This window comes from Sinohyriopsis cumingii, chromosome 4 (genome assembly GCF_028554795.1).
Source record: "Sinohyriopsis cumingii isolate HCF-2022 chromosome 4, ASM2855479v2, whole genome shotgun sequence".
Lineage (NCBI taxonomy): Eukaryota > Metazoa > Mollusca > Bivalvia > Unionida > Unionidae > Sinohyriopsis > Sinohyriopsis cumingii.
Window position 1 is genome coordinate 72,298,296 of NC_142964.1, and position 16,864 is coordinate 72,315,159.

At 33.8% G+C, this 16,864-nt stretch overlaps 1 protein-coding gene across 2 annotated transcripts in view; it reads left to right on the forward strand.

Annotated features, from left to right (window-relative positions):
• The window catches only part of LOC149801436 (isocitrate dehydrogenase [NAD] subunit alpha, mitochondrial-like), a 56,648-nt gene that overhangs the window by 25,976 nt on the left and 13,808 nt on the right, over nt 1-16,864 (forward strand). For both annotated transcript variants that reach the window (XM_089955561.1, XM_089955562.1), the window contains 3 exons: nt 3,870-4,003; nt 13,046-13,148; nt 15,420-15,484. In XM_089955561.1, the coding sequence (XP_089811687.1) occupies nt 3,870-4,003; nt 13,046-13,148; nt 15,420-15,484 (302 nt within the window). The remainder of the gene's footprint in view (nt 1-3,869; nt 4,004-13,045; nt 13,149-15,419; nt 15,485-16,864) is intronic.

The following is a 16,864-nucleotide window of genomic DNA, read 5'->3' on the forward strand; positions in this document are numbered from 1 at the left end:
TGAAATAAATGTAAAACAAACTTTGTCATCATTTGCAAAAGAATGCTATGAATAACCATTGATACAGTTTTAAAACTGTCTTTATAAGTATGTTACAGTTCACATCACGTCACTTTGTTGGTAACAGTCTAAAAAACAAACCAGTCTCATCACATTAAAAATATCCTTGCTGTCATATCCCCTGCATATATCGTTTAGTCTTTTGTTCCAATCTTCGACAACTTCATTATTAACATCAGCTGATTCGCCGCCAATGACAGAACACTTGATATTGTGTCGTACTTGAAATATGTGCAACCATCCGTTACTTGCGGTTAAGTCGTCATATCCCAGTTCAACTGACAAAATTTTTGCTTCTTTTTGTCTTTCAAATCAGGATACAAACATCTCCTGGCTCCAACAATCTTCCTTTCTCCATCCATTTCACCTTTCCACTTCTGCAGAATTGTTTCATTATCTTTCACGATATTGTTTATCTGAGTCTTCCCGACGTTAGTTTTCTGCAAGAATCCTCGACGACACTCCCCTCCCCCCCCCCCCCGCCGTCAGTTGAATTACTTTCACGTTCTCCTCTAAACTGAGAATTTTTATTTTCCTCGATGACATATTGATCTTTTTGCAGTAAGTTATTCATGTTGCCAACTACAATACTGATAAAACAATTTTGTATGCATCTAAACAAATTGCCGTGTTTTTAAAGGAAGTGATCTTGTCACGTGATTCGTTAGTCGCAGTCTGGTACCCTATTGTTTTTATACATTTCTTGAAACTAGGTGAGAGAAGCCAAAACGGCTTCGATAGGTACCATTAACATCACGCAGATTTGACCTTGCGGCCGCTAGGATTCATAATTTTGACAATTATTGTCAGTAGTAATAGCCACTGATTACCAAAGTGAACAAGCTCAACATCTTACTAAGGGAAGCCACAGAGGCTATTAAACCATTTTCCTGCTGACTTGGGTATTGTACATCGATACAGCCACTTCACAGCTACTACTGTTCGATAATTGTATTCTTAACAATTATCAGAGTGACCAAACCGGACATCTTATGATAACACAGCAGTAAGGCTAATTGGATTACATGTACGTACCCTTTTGTATGGCTTAAAATTTGAGTCTTTCTCGGTTTTTATGGAATAAATTTGGCTTCTCGTGAGGCGTAAATGATATAATATTAACCTTAGTGGTAAATGTACTTTACTCAACACTTCTTTCAGTAACGAAAACCTGACATCGGGAAACAGAAATCGGATTACTTAACACACGTTATGAATACAATACTGGTTCTGGATACATATTCAAATAAAATGCGGCCGCTTGTGAGGGGTAAATTTTATGATTTTGCACTAATATGCTGGTCGCGTTAGGCAGGTGGCCTTTCGCGAGGGGTACTTTTGAACACAAACTCGTCGGTGCCAATGGATTCTGGCTGTAAGGAGTGGGTGGCCGCTGGTCAGGGGGGCCGTTCAAGAGGGGGACTACTGTACGGGTAAATGATGTGCTTGCCAAAGAACTGCCTTGGATTTGTGTGAAATTAAGTCTATAAACACAGTCACAATGCCTGTTTTAATTGATATTTATTTCCATAAAAATGAACGTCAGAATATGCATGTTTCATTATTTTAACAACTGTTGAAATGTCATTTACATACCTGCGGCTGTCACTTAAATGCTTGATAACATTACATTTATTGAAGTCTCTATCTGTAAGAACATCATAGTGGATCATACAAAAACCACATATTGCTTTTAGATAGAATACAATGAAATTTACATTTAGCTTGCTTTTGATTTACCTGATAAACTTTTTCCAGAGACCTGAATTTGTCTACTAAACAATGTCGCCAAATATATATTTACAAGTTATTGAAAATATATTGCCAGTATTTATTAAACATCTTGAAAGTTACATAGTTCTTAATGGTGGTTTTTCCATTTAGTTGCTTAGTTTTTGTATAAGTTAAAACAGTATTGCACAGCTACTCAGTTACAAGAATAATCCAGCTTTAGAGTACCTTGCCATCTTTTCCAGCCCACTGCCTCTTGACTTTGTAAACAAACCCATCAGTGAAATAAACATAGCAGTCTTCAGGTGTTTTGGAAAGCTAATACATGTGTAACTTCTTATGTTTTAAGATGCATATACATACAACACACACCAGAGGAGATCGTGTTAATACTCTAGGTCTTAAGCTATGTAACAGAAAGAAAGGGAGATGCAACAAATTTATTAAATGCAATAAATAATCTATTTTCCTAGAATACAAGTGAAAATTCATAAGACACAGAAATAGGAATTAAATTCAAAATGATCCTAAATGACATATCATAAATTGTTTAAGTATAGAATGCTCAGAATGATTTCCAGTTGTCTTGAATGAATTGGTGTATCACAATGATTATCTGGAATGCCTTCGAGTTCTCAATAATCCCAAAGTAGTGTCCAAAAAGTATATCAGCACTTTGTTATTCTGATGAATATTTTAAATAATTCCTCTCAGATTATATCTTAACACAACTATAAGTGATTCCACAGACTGATCATAAAACAGGAATGAATAATTCTTCACCAAACCTCATTATATTCAAACTTCACTTAACCTGTGACACAAAATTACACATGATAGTAAATAAGTTTGCTTCCATATCTTTCTTAGTTTGAAACAATGTTAGGCTCTGAACTCTTAATTTAAATAAACATCATCTTTACTTCTTAGAATCATGACAAAAATCGGGCAGGCACAACCATTCATCATGGACAAAAATTAAGCACATAATATATATATATATATATATATATATATATATATATATATATATATATATATATATATATATATATATATATATATATATATATATATGCTACAACTCTGTGGTCTTAAACTATGGAACAGAAAGGAGCTAAACCAAGGAGGAAGATTCAGCAAATTTATTTATTTTCCTAGAATACAAAGTGAAAATCTAAAAGGAACTTACTGTATTGTGAATTAATTCCATGAAGTCATATCACAAGTCTAACTATATAAAGTGTTCTGAATGAATTTCAGTGGTTATCTGAATAAAATTCCTATCTTGAATGTAATGATGTGACAATAGTCCATTGATGTGTCAGCAGTCCTGATGTATGATGCTGATATAATCCAAAATGTCTTTAAGTGAATTCACAGGAATCCAAAATTAGTGATTTGGTCTGAAAAGAACTTCATAATTTCAGTGAATAATTTAAACAAATAAATCCTCTGAAACTGAACACAACTAAAACACTAATTCCACTACAGATGTTTAGAAAGGATTAAATTAGTCTGTTGGTCACTGCCTTTATATCAACCCTAGGACACAATAAAAGTACCAGGATGAGAGTCTAAAGCCCATTTCCAGAACATTTTAAAATATAAACAAGGTCAGGTCTTTTACTTAAATTTTAGTAAAGAATATGACAACGATAAGGTTTACCAGGAATTTCCCAGGGGAACACCAATGCCTTGAACTCAATGCAAGTAAATATGTTTACCAACAATTTCATTAGTCAGTTAGGCCCAATCTTCTATCCTCAGTTATGGACAAAGTCAATCACACAGTACATATTAAATGTACATATCAGTAACATTAGAAAGAGAGAAAAATATCTTGAAGTAATGATACTTTAGGCTGTTTCAAAGTAATAAAATTTGAGTTACAGTTCCAATCGTCTTTGATTTTGGGGATTAGATTAAATAAAATTTTCATCATACATTGCTTTGCATTCAAGTATCTCTTCAAATTTAAGTAATGAAGTTAAAGTAGGTAATTAGTTATTAGTGTATAAAATTATTGTTTTACATGTGCATCTTGTTATGTATAATATGGATTTTCTCCATGACAGATTGTAGATGGTGTTGTGCAGAGCATTAAGCTGATCACAGAGCCAGCATCATTGAGAGTGGCAGAGTATGCCTTTCAGTATGCCAGGGATAATAAAAGAAGCACTGTTACTGCAGTCCACAAGGCCAATATAATGTTAGTAATACTGATAATTTAGATATTTTATTTTAATTTTAAAAATTGATAGGTTTGGGTTTACTGTGGCATTTATAAATTCTGTGTGCATCTCAAAATAACATTTATATTTCTTTTGTTGTGCCTGATTTATTTATCTGAGTGTTATTGTGGAAAATTTTAATTTTTACAAAATCAACAAAATGTGTTAGTAAAACATTGACACTGGACATGAGAAATGTGAAATAAAATATATTTCTGTTTAAATTTTTTTGATCATCTGGTTTTAAAAACAAGAATTTTTTTGTGCTGTACCAAAACACAGCATTATCTTATAGCTGCTCCCTTATATAACGGGTGATAGCATTTAATTTTAAGTTGCAACATAGCTTTATTGTAATTTCAGCATTATTTTCTTTAAAACCAGGAAATGAAATTTTCGGGATGACTTTGCTTGATATATTTATTAGCCTGCTGTGTTATACATTTGGACATAGATGTCATTATGTCCATCTGCCTGTCAGTCAGTGTTCATCTGTAAACATTTTTTGATCCCAGAACACAAATATTGAACATTTCTAAGTATCACTATGAAACTTAATGTACATATTGGACTAGTAGTCCAGATGTGCATTTTGCCATTTACATTTCATCTGTTTACATATTTCTGTACACTGTTCATAAGGTATCATGTTATGATCCTGTTCATCTATCTGTCTCTTACCAATTTTGTTCCTTACCATTACTAAACTTGTGCATCATCTACAGTTACCAAACTTTGGTGATGGCTTGCACTTAGGATACGACAAGCCTATTAATTGGGGTGGGTGGGTGGAAGTCAAAAGTTCAAGTTGAATGAAAGAAGTTAAATGATTTCTGCACAATAGCTTTAGTTATCTGCCATCTTCAGACACCAAATATTGTGGATGGCTTGCAGATAGGGCAAAGAACAACTCTTGCATTATGAATGGCTTACATTGATGTAAGCAAGAAAACTAGATTTTAAAGCAAAAGGCCAAGGTCATAGATAGAAAGAAGAAAAAAATAGTTTCTGAATTTTAACTTTGTCATGTACCAAATCTTGTGGATGGCTTGCACATGGGGTTAAGAAAACCCTATCAGTATTGGGCTCAAAACATCAAAGGTTATGGTCATAGTAACTGAAAGAAGAAAAGTGGTTTCCAGACAATGACATTGGTTCTATTTCATTTACCTAGACCAAATTCTGTGGATGGCTTGGGGCTAAAAAGAAGCCTATTAACCTTGGAGTCTAAAGAACAAAGGTCAGGGTCATTGTTAATAAAGGAAGAAAAATGACAATTTTGTGAATGGCTTGCATTTAGGGTAAGGAAGATGTCTATTATTTTGCAGTCAAAAGGTCAAGGTTATTGATCTCAGCACAAAAATTTAAGTTATCTACATAGAGGGCTAATATACTCTGGGCATATATTTTATTTTCTGTTCACAGTTCTCGTTTATTGTTTTCCATTTTTCTATCTATTCATCAACTCATCCATTAACCACTTTTGTTTCCAGTGCAGAACTGCAGGACTGCATAAAATTTCTCTGAAACATGGTATATTAATATTAGACTGTTAGTTATTTGCTATTCACAATTCTTTAGTTCTAGCTTTCCTGGCCATAATGCCACTGGAATTTATGGTTTGTTGCTATGTCATACATTATCCATCATGTGTCCATTAACAACTGATATTTTAAAATATTTGATGAAAACTTCAGGACCAGTTTTGACCAAATTTGCATAGAGCATTCTGACATGAAGAGCTTTCAAATGTATACAAATGCAAAGATGCTGTCAGGGCACATGAGTGAAAATAATGTGTATGAATTCATGCATATGAAGAGCAGTGATGTGCAAGAACTATAGCAAATTAGTTTCGAGTCACACATAAAAATGAGATCACTCTGGTGGCCTAGTGGTTAGAGCGTCTGCCTCGGATGCAAGAGGTCGTGGGTTCGATCCCTGGCCGAGTCATACCAAAGACTTACAAAAATGGTACTAACAGCTGCTTTGCATGGCTCTCAGCATTAAGAGGTTAGTGTTAGGACTGGTCGGCCTGGTGTCAGGATAATGTGACTGTGTGGAATATCATGCTACATGACTGCGGCATGATGCCCCAGTGCTAGACATCACTATAAACTGCAGACATTGTAGCGATATGACTAAAAAATTGTTAAAGCTACGTTAAAAATCCAAACCACACACACACATATAAAAATGTTCTTTGCACAGTGTACAATTTTTATTTAACTAAAGTGCTTGTTGTGACATATGTCTTACTTTTCATATGTTTACACTTCTGGGTACTTTGGCTTGACATAAGTGGCTGTTAAAGTATATCTGATTGGCACATTGGGCCCTGGGACAAGCATTCTGTCATAGTTTTAACTTACAATATGGGCTACCTAGAAAACCCCAAATGGCGGACTCCAACATGAGATGATCTTCAGATGATTTCATTCGTGAATAACTGTCACTGACAGCAATGAAGACAATGATTTTTGAAGTGTTAAAATATGTCACATTATTGGAGCTGGAAAAGTGTTATTAGAATTATCAGTGAGTGATTTTAAACCTGAAAATGATGTTTAAAAATGCTAGTCTGATGGACAAAAACAATTGGTGTGCCAGTCAAACCTCTGTTTGGCAGTGTTTTTGAAATAAAAAAGTAGAAAGAGTAAAATATTAAGTTCAATTAAAATAAATTAAATTGAATATGTAAGAATCGTAAAGAGAGATTAAAAGGCAAGGATATTTATTTAATCAAAATAGCTCAGTCTAAGCATGCAGACTATGGCAATGATGGCTGTAGAACCCCAACACAGCATTATGAAACAGATGAAAAATCTGGCATAGTAGTCATCAAAGCAGCAATTCATGAAAGTGAAACTTTGGCAATGCTTATGTTAGTAAAAAAAAAATCTTACTTTGGAGCAGAGATATTGAAGAGAGTATATATGAGTTGTGGAAGGTCATGGGTTCTAACCCTGGCCGAGTGATACCAAAAGCCTGTAAAAATGGTACAATAACTGCCTCGCTTGTCACTCATCATTAAGAGGTTAGTGTTAGGACTGGTCGGCCTGGTGTCAGGATAATGTGACTGGGAGGGAATTGATGCTACTTGTCAGCAGCATGATGCCCCAGTGCTAGACATCACTATAAACTGCCAAAGTGCTGACATTGAAGCGATATGACTGGAAACTTATTAAAAATACATTAAAAATCCACTTCACACACACACTGTTCAAGCTGGCTAAGCTGGCTATGCTTATGCCCCTTTAGACAACAGACTGTGAATGGGATTCTCGGCTCAGAAAAAGTATTAATATACACTGGTGTCGGGCATTTCTGAGCATCTAAGGTTTTCATTTCCAGTATTGAAGCAAAACGCATACCGAATTCGAGCGATTGACAAAAATAAAATACACCAATGCTTATCATTTGAAAAGATGCAATTGTCACCAGAATTTTTTGTTCAAAATAATATTAATTTTGGACACGTGGGATACCAGCCCTCTGTTTTCCTGACTCGCAATATGTCGGCCTATTCTGCGCATAGCTTTGAAAAGATGTAATGTTTATCCATCGTGTTATAGAAATGAAATATATTACTTTGGACTGTTTCTGTCAGCAGTTCAGTCGAGTAATTAGGTCAGGTTTATAGCTAGTTTTACAAAATTCAACGTAAAAATGCCACAAAATGGCAAGAGATATTAAGCAAACTAAACCAATCTTATAAAAAAGTTAGTAAAGTTCAACATTTTATGAAAAATAAGCTATTACATGGAAGAGAAACAACAATGAAGGATGTAATGTGTTTACAACATCTTGTTGATGGGGAAACATTACTAAAGAATTTAGAAACAGACTATACGCCAGGGAGGTTGTTGAGAATTTATGTTCTAGCGGCAAGTAGACACGCTGGGTAGCAGACGATTTTGTACATGTGGGACAACTTCTTGCAAAATTGGAAACTTGGATTAAAATACAGTTTTGTTTTAAGGTACACATTTCCATCTTTTATATAATGTATTTATTTGTATGATTCTAAAAGATGCATAGTAAATCAGATTTTCTGGGTTACAGGTTTAAGAAGGTCATGAAGTTGGTCTTCACGTTGCCATTTAGAAATCACATTTTTTGTGCATTTTGAGTCAAAATGTGGGATATTTTTGTACACTTTATGAATATCACTTTTCTTAATGTATGATTCTTCTTTCTGGATACAAAATGGATTTTTGACCCAAAATAGATCGTGATCAAATATTTACAGAAATGACGTATCGTTGCGCAGAATTACCCGACGTGCAGAATAGGCCAACATGGCAGTATAGATAATGAATAGATTAATCTCAGAAACCATCATTAGTCTAATGTTTATACAGCTCAAGGAGGCAGTTTTTGAGTATTTCGATTTAAATAGAGCTTTAACAGAAAGGAGCAGGCAGAATGACAGATTTTTGAGTGTTAAGTAAATATTGAGGTAGTAAGTTAATTGCCAATCTTAGGATGAGGAAATAAAGGAAAAATATTTGGATGAGCAAATTTAAAAGAAAGCTTGAACATGATAATATAAAAGGAGTATACAAACTTTGGCATCATCTCCGCAAATGATGCTGATGAGCCAAATATGATTACCACTGCTGATAATAGAAAAGCTGTTGTTGCATAATAGAAAAACATTTAAAATAAAATTGAACAAACTTGACAAAATGTATCCTGGCATAAAGACCTTTCTAGTTTGTACAAATGATACTGATCTGTATTTAAATATGACTACTATGATTAATGAAGAAACCTTTACTGACATTTTTCCAAAAACACTAGGTGGAATTTGCACAAATGCCAACCATTATGCTTTTGGCGTAATCATTACACTATATTTTCTCTCACTAAATTATGCCTTACGCGTAACTGTATTCAGGTTTGCGTTTTCGATATATCCCCCTCCAAAAAAATTTATAATTTGTATTCTCATTTTTATTAACATCCCATTAATCCCACAGACTGTTTTCTAGAAAAGACGGCATCTATGTAACTACGATATAAGAGTATGCTTGTCCGAAGACTTGCATGCACTTTCCTAACAGTATTGTGTTCTATTTATAGCAGTTACCCTATTTCCGAGAAACATGCTGGATTCTACTTTTGACCTCTGTTTCTATTTATAGCAGATGTATGTTTAGTTAGGAGAGAACAGACTGGTTTTCTAACTTTTAATCTTTGCTCGCAGACTCTTTGTTCTAATTCATATCTGGTACAGAACCAGTCTGTAGATATTTGGTGCTAAAAGTAAAGTCAGATTTATTTTAGTTGATGCGTGTGTTAGAGCAAAAATATGTTTAAAATAATTTCACAGATGGATTAGGAAAAGACAAAAAACTGATTCAGAGATGAATACATAAATTATACAATACAGAGTTCCATTCTAGGGCAGCTTCACGCCCCTTGTAGGCTACTTAGAAAGGATTTTAATATTGGTCATGGTGGTAAAACAAAGAAACCTTGAATTAGCTCGTTTTACTAACTCCAGTACCAAGGTAACTTCTTTTTCACAGCAGAACTTAATTGTGGACATGAATTTTATAAATGCAGAGGCGTTAACTACTGAGTTCTTAATAGAACATGGACTACCCATAGCGGTAGAAGATTACATTGGTCCTTTGTTCAGATGGATGTTTCCCGATTCCAGAATTGCAGAAAATATGCATGTGCAAGAACAAAATCATCTAATATTGTTAGGTGATTAGCCGAAGATACTTCACTTAAAATTGCATAAGCCATAAAAATTGGGCTGTTTAGTATTGCAACAACCAGGAGTAGTGATTATGACAAAAAGTTGTACCCAGTCTCTGTAAAAGACTTTGACAACGAAAAGGGCAAAGCCAGAGTGCTTTTCTTTCATCATCAGAATTAACAGTAGATTCCATTGGAGAAAACAATTTTTTTTTATTTGCTTGATAATTCTTTGGATAAACATAAGTTGACAGAACTGTATGGGGTTTTCAGCTGATACTACATCATTGATGACTGGAATTCATAAAGGATTTGCATTCTGTATTTTGAAAAAAGTCTCCATCATTGTACATATCAGGTTGTCTCTGTCATATGATGCACCATGCTGCAGGAAAGGCTGCTGATAAATTAGAAGGAGAACTCTTGAAGTATCAAGTTAGCACTCTACCTGACAATGTACTTCATGTGGACAGAGTTGATTTTTTTTCATCTTATTTGCCAGCTAAAAGACCCAATAACTGTAAGATATAAATTTCTTTTTTGCAAGGTTATGAAAGGAATATTGGTTCTTTACCATTCTAATGCTGACTGTGAGAGATTGTTCAGTATTGTTAACAAAAGTAAAACTGAATTCAGATCCAGGCTCTGTAACTCTACTGGTGTGCAAAACATAGCGAAAGCTTGAAGCAGTAATTGATGTTAACAGTCCAGAGGGTTAAATAAATCATTTTGTACATATGCTCATTGAATTTTTATCATGTTATATGTGGATTGCACTTTTTCTGCTCGGATTACTCTTTTTGTCCACTTGGATTACACTTTTTCCTCGCCAGGGGTTGGCATGTATGAATTTGACCAAACTTGACCAAATGCATCCTAGTATGAAGACCTTTCGAACATATACAAATGATGCCAATCCATATTTAAATATGGCCATTACTGCTAAAAATAGAAAATCTATAAGTGACTTCTCAAATACTGCTGGGCATTATTGAACCAAATTTGACAGAAAGTGTCTTGGCATTGCAGGCTTTGAGATTTGTACAAATGATGCTGATCTACTGTTATAAATGGCCACCATTGCTAAAAATCCTGTACTTGCCACTTTGCCAATGAAAGCAATGGAATTTACCTGTAATGAGAACTCTTAAGAATCACATTTGCAGTTGTGCTCAGTTCTCCCTTTGTGGGAAAAATTGTTAACAGATTTAAAAAAGATAATTTTATAATACACTACATGTATATATAAGCTAATAAAGTAATAAATTGTTTCCATGAGGACACTAATAAGAGCTTAAGGATTAAATTAAAAAATATGTAATTTGAAGCCGAAAAGAAAAACAAAAAGTTCAACAAGTAATCTTTGGAATGAATGTGCTACAGTGTGACCCTGCTATAATATGGTAGTTGGGAGCCATAGAACCCAACCGTGTTATAGACCAAACCATGTTATAAGCAACCAGGTCAGTTAGCTGAAAAAAGTATACATGTACCCCTCCCCAAAAAAATTGCCTCATCCAGTTGATCTCCGTTACCAGAAATGTCAACAAAAAATTAGCAGATATCTCACAACATACAGTACTCATGCTAAATGTCAAGATTATGATATAACACTGCACTATTTGGATCGTTTGTCAATATGGACAAAGAATTTGATTATGTAACAATAGACAAATTTCAGTGCATTTTATATCCAGTTTGCAGCTTCCTTTCATGGGGCCTCTGAATTTCTCCACTCCAAACCAATGGTTGTATAAACAAGTTTTAACAGCCAACAATGTCACCAAGAAAAAAAATTACCAGATGGTATATTTTGCCGCAAATAAGGAAAAAAAATCCATGTTTGCGATATTGGTGAAGCCCTACGCAATCCCAGAATAAACTTTTTACACATTATTTTCTTATTTTTTATGAAGAAAAAACAACTTTTTCATGTATGAGAAAAATGCATATAAAATTTCAGGAGCCACGCCATGATTGTCTTGTATTATTCATACGCTGTCTGTTCCCCAAAATGATAATAAACTTTTTACTTTTTTTCCCCGTACTTTTAAGAAAGATTTTTTTGTGTATGAGAAAAATACATGAATATGAATTTTCGGGAGCCACACCATGACTGTGCTATATCCGAATTCGTGTTATAATGGAGCGTGCTATAGCAGGGTCACACTGTATATTGTATCCTTTTGCAAGACCTCAACAAAAACTAAACAAAGGCTGTAAATACCTACAAATGGTACTGCCATATTAAAATGCCTTTATTATTTGTTGTTTTTATGTTATAACATGTAGTTTGCATTTTATGGCATTTCTGTATTAAATGCCATTAACCACAAACTATTTTAAATTTTTCTTTTGAATTTTAAATATTTTGTAAAATATGCATTATGCATTTTGCTTGAAACACTTAAATTTGACCATTATTTTTAATCAAAATATGTGGTCCCTGCAATTTTCCTTATCCTCATGTGATACAAATTTCATCCATCTAAAAAAAAGGAATTGAATGAAAAACAAGAACAAAATATTGAATTTCAGATTTTCTTAATGTCATGACCAAATTTAGTTTGTTTAAAAAGTCACACCATAAGACCTCACACGCATTAATAATTGTACTATTTCTTCGAGTATCTTTTAGTGTCAACTGGAGTAGAAAGTAATGGCTACTTTTGAATACATTTTGCTCATTATGTTCAGATAAAATTAGAGCAGGTTAGAAAATAATGAATTTGATTGCATATATATATCATACCAGATTATGGTGCTGATTAATTTAATGATAAGTTCCTATTGCAAAGAAATAACATTAGGTCATTCAACTGACCAACCCCATTTTTTTTTCTTCATGATGAAATTGGAAACATGTATATTATTTTTGCCTAGTTGACAGTGTGGCAACTAAGTGTTCCAAACTTTATTTCCATTTTTTTAGTACCTTATGTTTTAGTTTTAATAACTTACGAAGTTTGCTTTCACTAGCTTATGTTAAAATCAGTTACCCAGGTGAATGGCATTGGGCCCATTTGGACCTCTTGTTCTTCAAAGTTTGGTCTGTCTATGCATCAATTTTCCACACTTTCATTTCTGCAGTATCTTTTGAGTCTTAGAATTTTCCACATTCAGTATGGTTTTGTTACCATGGATACAGTATATGAAAAGTGGTATATAAGTTGAGATAGTGCTGAATCGTATGGTACTCTCAGTCAAAGTCTTGTCATAAGCAACTGACTGGGGAAAATATCATCTCTAAATGACTCTTGTCATGGTTAGAAATGCAGATGTGAAATAATGTTGATATTTTTCAGGAGGATGTCCGATGGATTGTTTTTGAAATGCTGTCGACAAGTTGCTGAGAAAAACAAAGACATCCGATTCAGGGAAATGTATTTAGATACACTCTGCTTGAATGTAAGAGAACACTTACGCATTATCAATTATTCCTATAAATAAGAATGGTTGATTGATTAGTTTAACAGTATTAGTAACATGTTATTGGCTTTATCATGCCAAGGAAATGGATGCTAAGTGCCCTTCCCCCAAGGACAACCAAAGCAACCAACACAGGCTGGATTATAAGTGATATTTTTACCAGCTAAGCTATTTTCAGCTCAGAATGGGGAAAGAAAAGTGTTTGCAGCGAATATGGCAAATTGCATGTTTAGTGAAACCCACAATTGTGCATGCTAGAACAGAACCTGAGTACCAGAAGGTTCAAGATTTGTGAAATATACCATCTTTATTTGCTTAAGAGTAGAGTCCTGCTGCAAAAAGTGTAGATTCTGATCTGGCATCACATAGATCAGGGTCTCTGTTGTCTGTTCTTCTAATTGCTCCTTACAAACTGCATAAACCCAGATCTGCAAGGGCAATATGCAATTGCAGATCTGGGTCTGTGAAGTTTGCAGTTGGACTATACAGCTGTTGTATATGGTATCATTCTTTAGGTATTAAAACCTCCCATTTTAAGTTTTACTCTACAATTTGCAAAACTTACAATTGATTTTTTTTATAATTTCATTTCCCACATTTTACACGTTAGAATTTTCTCTAAAACAGATAATCTTATATTACTGTATTATGTGTTAGATGTGACCTGCAAATAGGGGTGAAATGATTCGTCAGTACTTTTGTTTTAATGATACACATACCAATACAAGTGGCAAAAAATTGATACAACACTATACTTACCAAATGCAGGTTAGATTAAAATTTAGCAGTTGTCAGAAATTGTATTAGTCATTTGCCTTGTTGCCTTATTATTCTTTAAATTGAGAATTCATCTGAGACAGCTGGCACATGGACCCATTTTTGTTAATTAAAATGAAAGGATGTGACAGCACTCACTTAGCATCTACAAATTAACAAGTGACATCTGTAATATTGCCACGACTCCCAGTTCCATGGTAAATATTTTATTACAACAGCTTGTTCAGCATAAAATAGTCCTATGACCCTTCCCACCCCAATTTTGATATTTGGACATTTATGTTGGGGTGCACATCATAACCAATTGCAAATCAAAAGTTGGAATTCACCAACACCATGCACTGTCAGCATAGGTAGCTTCATGCTAGCTGGATTAGCAAACTTGAACTCCCTTACATACCTGCATGAAATCAATATTATTTGATTTATTTTTTCAGAAATTGCATGTATAACATTCTGTATGTCTTCAGTCTGTTGACAGACAGGGCAAAACTAGTGTTGATGAGATTTGACCTTGAACTTGCCATTTATGTCACATGACATAAATGGTTGTTAAACTACATTTGATTGGCACATTTTGCCCTGGAACAAGCTTTATGTTGTAACTTGAACTTACATCAAGGAAGTTTTACAAATGTGTGTTTGAGATATGGGCTACCTAGAAAACCCAAAATGGTTGATTCCCAGCATGGTTCATCTTTAGATGAGGACATTGTTTGGCAAATATTGGCTGATGATAGTTAGGATGCCAGTAATTTTTAAAGTTATAAAGTATATCAGATTAATGGAGCTGGGAAAAATGTTAATGGAGGTACCAGTGGTGTTTTTTGGCCCGAAAATGGTGTTATTTATCCAGTCTAGTGTGTACATGCTGGATGAACAAAAATAGATGCTATGCCAGTCAGTCACCCTTACATCAAATTAGAAACGGCCAAATACCAAACCAAATTAAAATAAATTCAATTTAAAAGTAGAATGCAAGTTTCGCTTATTTTCTCAAACAATTTAGCCTTAGTGCTACAAACTACATTTCCCTTTTGATGTTAAGATAAACTGAATAATAAGAATGAAAAAATGAAATTGAGAAGTAAAGATATTTTGAACAAAATACATCTCTCTGGTGGCAATAGTGAGTCCTGCATCTGATCAGATGGAACAGCCTTGTATGGCATAACACCCTGAATACAAATCTCTGACAACAGATAGTTTGTGAAAATATTTTTGTTGTCATGGATTAGAATGGCAGGTAAATAGGTACTAAGTATGTGTCGGTCTGTAATCTGCATACTATAAATACACCAATAAATCGTGTAAAAGGGTACCTCTTACCACTGACAAACCTTCTAAAGATGGAAAGACCAAGTAAATATGTATCTCAATAATGTGTCATATCATAGGCTGTGTATCATGAATCATATTGATATGTGGCACAGGTGTATCATTTCACTCCTATGCTCAAATCATGTTTTTCAGATGGTGTTAGATCCAACAGAATTTGATGTGCTGGTAATGCCCAACTTGTATGGTGACATTCTTAGGTATGATGTACACATTTTTTAATGCTAAAGACGTAACATAGATATTTTGCTTGCATGAGAGTTGCCAGGAATAGTACTTGATTGGCTCACTATTGTAAGTTCCTATACTGTTACATTTTGCCTGATTTGCAACCATAATATATTAAAATAAAATTAATCCTCCTGCCACACTCAGCCAGGAAGTGACCATGGAGTCAATCTAAAATCAGAAACATATTTCCTACTGTGATTGCATATTAAAAGTTTCATTAAAATATATTTACAATATATTTACAAATGTCACATAAATTTTAAATTTGGTCCATTGGACATTTGAACCTTGTCCTAGATGCTCTTGAGAGCAGTGGGGTGAGGTGGAGCTGAAAATAATTTCCCACTTGCAAGTTGTTACTAAATGAATATGTAAAACATCATAAAGAAATAATATAACAGATAAAGCAGATTGTAGCACAATATTCCTTATGTTGTTTAGGAAAGCCTTAAGTTGTTGATCACAATGGTGCTATAAATATCCTCAGAAGCATTGTGGAAATCTAAATATTCCCTTCACAGTAATAGTCTTTACACTGAGATAAAATTGATATAATTGTGACCAAAGTTTGTACCTACATTTATCTTGTTATGCTATAATGGATAAAATATTAAGTTGAATTGCTGTTCAACAGGCATTGTTAAATAAGGTACAAAATTTGATGTCTTGAAATAGGATTTATATGTGTAGAAAATGTTAATACTTAAGCAATAAACAAAACTTTTAAGTGTTGTGCTTCAGTCATTTACAATTAACAGAGATAATATTATCTTTTTACTTGTTCATATGTATATTAAATTTAAAAACTAAATTGTCAAGCAGAATTTTATGGACATTCCAAAATTTTATCATGCCAAAAATGAGGTTTTCTTGATTAATTGCCATAATAATGCCCAGTTTTTCATCAAGAGAGTGATCATTAGTGTTCATGTTACTGAGAAAGCAAAACAATAAACATTTAAAATCATGCTGAGATCTTCAGAATCAAACAAATAATATCAAATTAGTTTTTCACCATGTATGGGTTGTAATTGTTCATGTCATAAGTGTTACATCCCTTAATCAGATAATGTAATGTTAATTTTGTAAGTTCCAGCTGTGTTTGGTCTTGACCTTTGCTGACCTGATTGATGATACATGTCATACAAAGAAACACCAATAGAATTTCTGGCACAGTTTATAAAAATTTGGTGAGTCAGTTCATGTCATAATGTTGGGTCTTGAAATCTGTTGAGATAATAGTAGCAGTTGGAAAAAAAATGACATTGTCATCTTCAGGCTTTTTTATTTTATGACATCTATATGATAGCTATTTAGAATAGCCAAGCATAATTGAAAGTACATGGTTT